This window comes from Epinephelus lanceolatus, chromosome 18, assembly GCF_041903045.1.
Source record: "Epinephelus lanceolatus isolate andai-2023 chromosome 18, ASM4190304v1, whole genome shotgun sequence".
Lineage (NCBI taxonomy): Eukaryota > Metazoa > Chordata > Actinopteri > Perciformes > Serranidae > Epinephelus > Epinephelus lanceolatus.
This window is the reverse complement of record NC_135751.1, coordinates 4,266,250-4,276,484: the sequence shown is the minus strand read 5'-3', so window position 1 is coordinate 4,276,484 and position 10,235 is coordinate 4,266,250. Positions and strand designations below refer to the sequence as shown.

Below are 10,235 nucleotides of genomic sequence, written 5' to 3'. Positions count from 1 at the left end.
TAAAGCCCACAACCTGCCTTTTAGACCCAATTCCCACACCGTTTTTTAAAAAATTTTATGGTTTCTTTGAGGAACAGCTACTGTCCATGGTGAATTGCTCTCTTGAGACAGGTGTCTTCCCAGCCCCCTTGAAAACGGCGGTGGTGAAGCCCATTCTGAAGAAGAGCAATTTAGACCCCAACATTTTTAATAATTATCGACCTGTATCCAACTTATCATTTTTAAGCAAAATTTTAGAAAAACAGGTTTTTAACCAAGTAAATGATTTTTTAAATACAAATAACACTTTAGAGAAGTATCAGTCTGGTTTTAGGATGAACCACAGTACCGAGACAGCCCTTTTAAAGATTTTAAACGACATCAGGTGCAATTTAGATAACCATAAACTCACAGTCTTGGTACTACTGGATCTAACCGCCGCCTTCAATACAGTAGACCATCACATTTTATTAAATAGACTGAGGCACCTGGTTGGCCTCTTTGGTACTGTTTTTAACTGGTTCGTCTCTTACCTTACTGATCCACACTTCTTTGTAAGTATGGATACATGTTCCTCAGGAACCCATGAGATAAAGTGTGGGGTCCCCCAGTGGTCAATTTTAGGTCCAACTCTTTTTAATCCATACATGCTTCCTCTGGGGGACATCATCAGGAGGCACGGCATCAGCTTTCATAGTTATGCTGATGATACGCAACTGTACATCGCCGTGTCTCCTGATGATACAGGGCCAATTGATGCCTTTTTTAACTGCATTTTAGATATAAAGTCATGGATGGCAGCAAATTTCCTGCAGCTCAACCAGGACAAAACAGAGGATTTAGTCATTGGTCCTGAAGGCCAGAGAGAGAAACTTTTACCAAAACTACAGGATTTTAAACCAACACAATCTGTAAAAAATCTGGGTGTGATTTTTGACTCTGAGCTCTGTTTTATTCCACATATTAAAAACATAACAAAGGCAGGTTTCTGCCATCTTAAGAATATAGCCAGAGTCCGCCCGTTTCTCTCTCAGGCCAGCATGGAGGTGCTGATGCATGCTTTTATCTCCTGTAGGTTAGGTTATTGTAATGCCCTGCTCTCTGGTCTTCCCAAAAAGAGTATCTTAAATCTACAATTATTACAGAATTCAGCTGCACGAGTGCTGACGAGGATCAGAGGGCGTGAGCACATTATACCAGTTTTAAAATCGCTGCATTGGCTCCCCGTGTGCTTCAGGATCGATTTTAAGGTTCTTTTATTAGTTTTTAAATGTCTTAACGGTCTTGGGCCTAACCTGCTTTTACCATATCAACCCTCACGGACCCTGAGGTCCTCCGACACCAGCCTTTTAACCATACCACAAGTTAGGACTAAAACACACGGGGAGGCGGCATTTAGTTATTATGGCCCCCGACTGTGGAACAGCCTGCCGGAGAACCTCAGAGCTGCAGAGACTGTTGATGTTTTTAAAAAGAGGCTCAAGACTCATCTTTTTAATCAGGCTTTTAACTGATCTCTTTATTTATCTATTTTAAATTCCTCTTATAACCGATTTATCTATCTATTATCTATTTTTTATTTATTTTTTATATTCTTATCCTTCCTCTTTTTACGTTCTTATCTCATTTAACCTTTATCTTTTGTTATTTTAGTTAGCCTATAGGTTTTAGTTTTGATGCATTTTATGTCTCTTGTTTTAGATCATTCTTACCTAGCTATTAACTCAATTTTATGAGCTAAATAGCTTTTTGTTTATTTGGTTCATTTTATACCTTTTATCCTATCTTACTGTTTTAGTCCCTTAGCTTTTAGCTCCAGTGTTTCCTCATGGGGGCCTACCACACTGAGAGTTGTTCCTGGTCTCCCGATGGGGGTGCCGTCGGGAGACCGCTCTGACCTGGGTGGCTGTAGGGCACTGCACCTTGGTGTGGAGCCTCATGTCTGCCCAGGTCGGGGAGGTCTCTATGGCGGCGCTCCCTGTGGCTGTGGACTGTGGGCCCTCACAGTGTGGACGGCCCCCAGAGGTGGCTTTTTCCTTGCCTCAGGTCTCGGTGCTCGGCCATGTCTCTTTAGTGATAGCTTGTGTGTGTGTGTGTGTGTGTGTGTGTGTGTGTGTGTGTGTGTGTGCGTATATGTATATTTACGTATCTCTATGTGGGGTGGGAGGGTTGGGTTTTCTCTTTTCTTTTTGTTTTCTGTTTTGGATCTTTGTTGTTTTTAACCTCTGTGAGGCACTTTGTGTTACTGTTGTATGAAAAGTGCCATATAAATAAAGTTGATTTGATTTGAAATACATTTTCCTTTTTTTTTTTTTAATTTTTGTTATAGCTCTTTTGATAGTAAAGTTATTTTACAGCAGAATGTTTTTTTGATTGTTTTCAAATTGCCAAAATGACTTAATTTATCATACCGAGAAACTGTAAAAACAAACAAACAAACAAACAAACCCAAAAACATTACCATATCTAAATTTAAAATAGTGATATTTCATCACAATCACTTTATCTAGTCTACGTCTCATTAACAGTGTGGCCAAAAATGAACTGTGAACCAACCAGCATGCACCAACTAGCATTTTTTTTATTTTTTATTTTTAACATACAGACGTCAACAGCTTCAGGGGAGGTATAGGCCTAATAAAAAAAACAAAAAACAAGCAAACAAAAGAAAGTCACACCCTAGCCAACATCTCCTCTGACAAGTAAAAACCAGTCCCTTACAGTCCCTTGTTTTTATTATTAATCCGTTTAACAACGTTGTGACTCTATTCTGGTAACATGTAGGGATGAAGTTGCGTCATTAAAAGGGTACACGCTGTTGACAGTGGACATAGCCTATATATTTCCATCCAAGCTGTTTATCTGACGGAGGAAACGTTATACTTACGTAACGTGACCCTGTCACACTGTACACACACATACCCCCTCCAACCCCTGTTTACTATCTTCTTTTACAGTTCATGTGGGTGGAGCTGGCTGCCGCCCACCGCGCGCTCCTATTGGCTGAGACATCTATTTAAATAACAGTTCCATGTGTGGCGCTGCAGACTTTAAACGACAGCATCTGCCGGAGTTTCTCACCTCGGCCATCACTAATAACGGTCGTCCAGCTTTCTTGCTTTTTTATTATGTCGGAGGACTTTATATTTCTCTCTTTTCTGGCTTTTATTTATTTTTGGTAAATTAGCTTTTGAGGATGACGAGTAAAATTAAGTTTGTTCAGTCTCTGATGAAGACTGCAGCGCTGGCCAACGTACCCAAACACATCGATCATTTCTCCAAGTTCTCCCCCTCTCCTCTATCAATGAAGCAGTTCTTGGATTTTGGTGAGTATCTGTTATTACTACAAGGTTCCTGCAGACATTTTTTCTTTTGATGCTGTGAAAGACACTGATGTGCCTTTACCGTTACCTTCTATTCTCTATTCTTGTATGAGCATTTTTGTTTGTTCGTGTTTTTTTTTTTTTTTTCAAATGTTATTAATCTATTTGTGGTTGTCATTGTTTTTATAGTATCTTTGAAATGTAGCGTTTTGGCTACAGTTGCATACCATCAGGAATGAGAATGGTGTAATAAGTATTGCATATATTCAATCCCTGAAGCTAAATGGAGTCCATCTGCCCCATCTGCAATGAGCTTTTAATCGTTGCTACAGTGGTAAGCAATCAGGAGAGGCGCTGAAACAAAGACAGAGCAGTACTGTGACAAAATATTCTTTTACTTGTCTCATTGGCTTGATTTCACCATCTCGTGATAGTGAAAACAAGCTGTCAGTTCCGTGCTGTCAGCCTGCTGTTCAGACCTCAGTCAGACCTTGCCACTGTGTTGATGATGCTGATGGTGGGTAACATTGCTGCTGCTCATGTTAATGCAGTTAATGGTGGTGACTATGAATGATGATGACTTTTGTTAGAGACTGTACACAAGTTAGTAGGGGGAAAGGGGTGTGAGAGGGTGAGGGTACTGTCAGTTCTTTGTCAGTCTCTTTTTTTTTCCTTGTTATACATTTTATTTCAGCTGTCCTTGGCAATATAAGTATTAGTTCAATAGTAGTAGTTAATAGCTACATTAAAGTCTTCTTCAATACAGCACGATGTTCCTTTTGTTAATTATGGTCCCATTTGGGTACCAGTTGGTAACATGGTGGTATGCTCAAATTCTTAGTCAGATCCACAGGTCCACCCTCTCCTCCAAATATGAGCCACATCTGGCTTAAAAAAAATAAACAGCCAAACCCAAGGCCTCAAGACAGCAGTCCACAAACCAATGGGTGACGTCACAATGGCTACATCCACTTTTTTTATACAGTCTATGTGTTTATTTAAGCAGGGTGCTCTCATACACTTCAGTGTTTACCTATGAAAAGTAATGCACCAGAATTTGTATATTACCAATGTAATTGTGAAGGCTGTGATAAAGTGATGGGACTAAAGAGGTAAGTAGTGTAAAGAGCAAAAGTCAGCGTAAGGATGCAGGTTGAGGTGGTGGATGGGTCAAACAACACACAAATTTACTCCAGGAGACTGGTGTTCATGTGCCGTGTGAACTCAAGTGAACTTTTAAGTTATTCAAAGGTACAGAGTCATGTTACGTGAAGTAAGTAACTTTACGTTATGCACGTAACTTGATGATGGCCAAATATGATTCTTTTCCCAAGCTAACCTAACCTACATTACCTATCCTACATAACTTTACTTTAAGTACATAATGTAACATAACGTCATAAAGTAATGACGCCCAACCATGATTCTTTTCCTAAACCTAACCTGTGAGGATACATGAAGTAACGTCACTTAACTTTAGGTTAAGTACATAACATAATAACGGCCAAATATGATTCTTTTCATAAACCTAACCTATGTAACTTTACTTTCCTAACCTAATCTAACCTACATGACCTTATGTTGGGTAGGTAACATAACATTGAGTATGTAGCCTAACGTAATAATGCTCCACCACGATTCTTTTCCTAAATCTAACTTAACCGGTTGCTACTTTGTTGGGCTTTAATTTGTTATATATCATACGAATATGAAGATACATTAAGTAAGTAACTTTAAGTTGCGTGGTGATTGCCAAATATAATTCTTTTCATAAACCTAACCTATGTTACTTTGCTTTCCTAGCCCAACCTACATAACTTTACATTAGGTGTGTAACTTTATGTTAAGTATGTAACATAATCATGCCCAACCATGATTCTTTTCTCAAACCTAATCTAACCAGTAGGGGTGCTAATTTGTTGGGCTCTGTTTTGTTAGATATCATACAAACAATTTTTTAAGGACACATTTAAATACATAACTGTCTGTTAAGTACGTAATGTGACGATGGCCAAATATGTAACTTTACATGAAATAGGTAACATGATGATGCCCAACCATGATTCTTTTCCTAAACCTAACCTAACTGGTTGGAGCGCTATTTTGTTGGTTGCTAATTTGTTACATGTCATATAAACTGCTGAATGAGGATACTTTGACTTCAGCGGCACAGATTTTACTGTAAGGTTTAAACTGGAGTATACCATTAAACAAGTTGTGCCAATTTAACAGTTATATTATTTTGATATGTAAGGGTAATGCAGTGTTTTTCAGTAGAGAGACAGGTCCATGGAAGAGCATCAATTATTGTCCGGATGGCTGTGATTTTTTAAAACAAACAAACCACTATTGTAGTTTTTGTACAGGTCTCAGTTTTGTTCTAAGTATTTAAATTTTTTCTTCATGATTTGATGCGAAATTATATATTCTCTGACAATTATCCTAACGATATGAGGCGGTCTTTGTGGAGAAAAAGCTTGTTTAGTGGACTAACTTTGCACTTGAAAGGATGCCCGTTCAATTAAGTTTTAACAGGTCCGATGCTACGGCTGTATCTAGGCTAATGGCTAACATGCTAACTATTATTTCTATGTCACTAGTAACTTGAAACAAATTTAGGACGATAGGAGACAGGTTGAAATAAACCAAAATTTCCCTTTAATAGTTTCATTTTGGCTTTTTCTCAGAGCTTTCAACCACATCTCACAACCATTTGCTCTTTCATGGCTGACTTACAGTAGGTTACTTATGAAAATTGAGCCATCTCAATTTGCTGATGAAGACTGTGACATGTGATTTGAAGTTGCCTAAAAAAGTTACTTAGTGGACCCTGAGTTCCACTATTTTTTCAAACCAGTTATAACTTGCTTCTTATCCTTGTAGTAAACCTCTTCCGTTCTCAAGGTTCGACCAATGCCTGTGAACGCACGTCGTTTGTCTTCCTTCGTCAGGAGCTTCCTGTCCGTTTGTCCAACATAATGAAGGAGATCAACCTATTGCCGGACCGACTGCTGGCCACGACCTCTGTCCAGCTGCTCCAGAGCTGGTGAGGCAGAGAGTAATTGATTAATAAAGTATCTGATTGACAGATTACTGATTCACTGACTTGTTTATTAACTAACCTTACATGTCACTAAGTCATACAACATCCTATTCAAGTATAAATATTGTTACCTCATGTTTCTTTTCTTTTTGTGTTCACGTAACAAGAATACATGTAACGTTCCTTCGTTGGAGATTTTTATGTTTTCACTTCAAGAACACAAAGTCATCTGGCTCCTCAGACTTGTGAAACATTTCCAAAACTCTTTCAAAACGTTCCTTTTTTTTGCAGAGTAGGTCCTTATTGTAAAGAATTGCAAGCTTGTTAATCCGATTGCTATGAATAGCAGGCTGCCACTGCAGTGTGAGCTCAGATATAATGACACATTACATTACAGAGCAGTAAAAGGAGAAGGAGGGAGGGTGGGTGAACTTTGTCCCAGTTCCTCCTGTAACTCCCGCCTTTCTAATTTTTGTTTTTCCTTGCCTTGTCTGCTTGCTGTTGCAGCTGAGCGGAACAGCACGTCCAGTTCGGTAGCCTCACTGCTGAATGACAAAGTGATAAACAATGTCACACTTTCAGCATCATTCACAAGAAAACTGCAATGTTGGAAGATATTGACATATTGATTGTGTTAATTAAATGTCTGTATTCTCAATGTTTTGAGGCTAATTCAAGATTTGTTCCATCTTTGGTCATGGATATGTGATCACTGACCTTTGACCTCATTAATGGAATGTTGCTGATTTTGGGAAGTTTGACAAGTTTGGTACATAGAATAATGCAGAGGAATGTTGTGTCAGGCCTTTAAAACTGACATGATGTTGCAATATTAAGTAATAGAATTCTACGTTTATTCTATTTAATGTACTTTAGTGGGCTCATTTAAACTTTTTTTTTTGCCAGCTCTCTCTGTGTTCTCTATAATACTGAAAGCATGCTACTCTGGTGGTGGCATGGTGACTCTAGGAATTACTCACAGGCAATGATTTCTCACCAGTCATACATTTTCTGCTCAGGACAAGCTAGCATGGTGCCCTGTGACTTTCGTAACCCATAATGTGCCTTCACAAGATAGCAGCGAAATTGTCCACTGACAGAAATGTGATATTGTGATGTGATATTTTTAAGTACCTCCAGAAACTTAAAAAAAAATCTTCTAATCAGCTGACTCTAACTCAAACTGAGACAACCCACCTCCCCACAGGCTGCTGCTTGCCATCTGCTTAGAGGTGGGTTGGGCCAAAGAGGGGTCTCAGTTGTGTCAGAGTTATTTTCTATGAATCACGTCTCTCTCTCTCTCACACACACACACACACACACACACACACACAAACACAAATGCATACTGCATGTCAGGACTGGTGATTGACGGTGGTGTTTACATTCTCTTCATATCTCCTTCTCTCTGCGTCTCTGTCCCTGGCTGTAGTGGGGTTAAAGGGATAGGTCAGATCTTTTCAAGTGGGGTTGTATGAGGTAGTTGTCCATAGTCAGTGTATTACATACAGTAGATGTCATTTGGCGAGCTCTCAGTTTGGAGAAGCAGGCAGGAGTCTGGCACGAAAGCAAAGCACATTATATTGAGAGTATTTTCGCCGCTTTACCGTCAGACGGCCTATTCAGTTCCCCATCTATGCTCTCATCAAGGCCACTAGACTCCATTGACAAAAACATTTTGACTCTCTGAACATGGAGCTGCTGGTCTACCATTGCCTTGATCAGTTAGTAAGTTTGTATTTTTTGTGTGACTGGATCTGAACTAACCCTTTTAAATGCCAGAGTCACACGAACATAAACAAACAAACCGAATGAGGTGGTGGTAGATAAGTAGTTACTGTGCTCAGCGAGATAAATTGACTAATTTATCAATGGAAAATATGTTTTGCTGCTGGCCCCTCCGCAGCAGTAATTGCTTAGCTTCCATGTCACTTCTCCTGCCTGCTTCATCAAACTGGGGGAGTGCCGACTGACATTTGCTGTATGTAATACACTGACTGTTGTGTTTGTGTTCACCCAGGTACATCCAGAGCCTGATTGAGATCCTTGAATTTCTAGATAAGAACCCCGAAGACCAAAGAGTCCTTGAGATGTAAGTATAGCACACCTGTCTGAGCAACAAAACAAACAAAAGCAGAACAGATCTGGACAGGATGACATTGCTTTCACTGGCTTCTTTTTCTCCAACCTAATCTCTGCCTTCTTGCTCTCCTCCTGTCCTTTCCCTCCTCCTCTCTTCTTTCTGTTGCCCTCCTCTGCACACCAATCCAAGGTTTGTGGAGGTCTTAGAGGGCATCAGGAACCGGCACAATGAGGTGGTGCCCACCATGGCTCAAGGAATCATTGAGTACAAAGATGCTTTCGGCCAGCAGGATGCCGTTACTGATCACAACATCCAGTACTTCCTGGACCGCTTCTACACCAGCCGCATCTCCATCCGCATGCTCATCAACCAGCACAGTGAGCTGCCACACACTCACACATGCACGCACGCACACACACACACACTCACACACACACACACACACACACACACACACACACACATTTGCTTCCAGACTGACTCCAGTTCATATTGCATGAACCTGTTATAACCATACCCCTGACCACATGACCAAAAGTCAGTGATCACACTGTCAGATTATGTAAATATATAGCTAATATTATGCTATTAATCATTATAAATCCCATAACTGATAGTACTAGTGGTAGTTGTTGTAGGAATAAAAACTTTGTCCTCTTTCTTGCAGCACTTGTCTTCAACGGCAACACGAACCCCGCCCACCCCAACACCATTGGCTGTATCGACTCCATGTGTGATGTGACAGAGGTAGCACGAGGTAAGAAGAAGGAGAAGAGAGAGAGAGAGGGGGAGAGAGAGAGAGACTTTCACAGGCAGTCTTGACCATTGGTAATTAGGTTTATATCAGCTGACACTTGCCCTTAATTCCATGATGTTCTTGTTACAATCACATGGCAATAATTTATTTAGAACGTGTGTTAAAATGGCATGTGACTCCAGTAAATACAGTGAATAACACAGAGTATGGTAGAAAAGTAAACAAAATAGAGAAGACAAAACCTTTTTTATGTTATGAGGAAGTCTTCAGTTTGCAGCTTTATATGACACAAGGCTGGATTACCAACTAGGCAAAGAGCCCTAGACTCACAGGTGCCCTGGCTCTAAAAAGCCCCACATTCAGTGCATGTGAGTTGGTTTGTAATTTAATTCTTTTGTAATCTGTTTTATTTTTGGGAATACACTCCACTCCCTGTCTTGTAGAGAGGCCCTAAATCAAAATCTAATTTTGAGAACTTCAGTGGAAACCAGTGTTAGTAGACTAACTAAACTGAGACCAAGTCATGATTAAAACCAGAGTGTGCTAAGACTGAGACAAGACCAAGACTTTTAGGGGTTGAGATTAGTTCAAGTCCAGAACAGTGAGTCTCACCATAGAGTCCACAATGACACTTACAAAATGTGGAACATGGAAACCATCAGCACTCCTCAAGTACATATGAAAGATCCACATTCCCATAAAAACATCTAGAGAAAAATAAAGATTTCTCTTCATTCACCTCTTTTATTGCCATGCTGTATGTGTGTATGTATCAGTGTACCATGAGAAATGTCTTGATAAAATACACAAAAAAGCATTACAGAGCTGTATTTCATGTGTGAAAAGCCTAGGACACCATCATTTCTGTACAAATGCTGAAATGAATCGGTGCATATACGGTGTCCATTTTGGGGTTTCCCATACATAATTCTCTCATATGGAAAATAATGTAAAACTACTGTTATTCTATTTTTTTAACTTAACTCCCGTGATACTTTGCCTTGTGGTAACCTGTCTGTTTTTAGTTGACCTGAGGCTGGTGCTGTGTGC

General features: G+C 39.8%; 1 protein-coding gene across 4 annotated transcripts in view; it reads left to right on the top strand.

The window, feature by feature from the left end:
• Positions 1-3,012: 3,012 nt before the first annotated feature.
• LOC117268879 (pyruvate dehydrogenase (acetyl-transferring) kinase isozyme 2, mitochondrial-like) overlaps positions 3,013-10,235 on the top strand; it is a 28,761-nt gene continuing 21,538 nt past the window's right edge. For 3 of the 4 annotated variants that reach the window (XM_078161083.1, XM_033645619.2, XM_033645621.2), the window contains exons 1-5: positions 3,013-3,305; positions 6,186-6,348; positions 8,366-8,437; positions 8,618-8,805; positions 9,096-9,185. In XM_078161083.1, coding sequence (XP_078017209.1) covers positions 3,176-3,305; positions 6,186-6,348; positions 8,366-8,437; positions 8,618-8,805; positions 9,096-9,185 — 643 coding nt within the window. In that variant the 5' untranslated portion in view covers positions 3,013-3,175. The remainder of the gene's footprint in view (positions 3,306-6,185; positions 6,349-8,365; positions 8,438-8,617; positions 8,806-9,095; positions 9,186-10,235) is intronic. The other variant, XM_033645620.2, reaches the window with a different exon arrangement.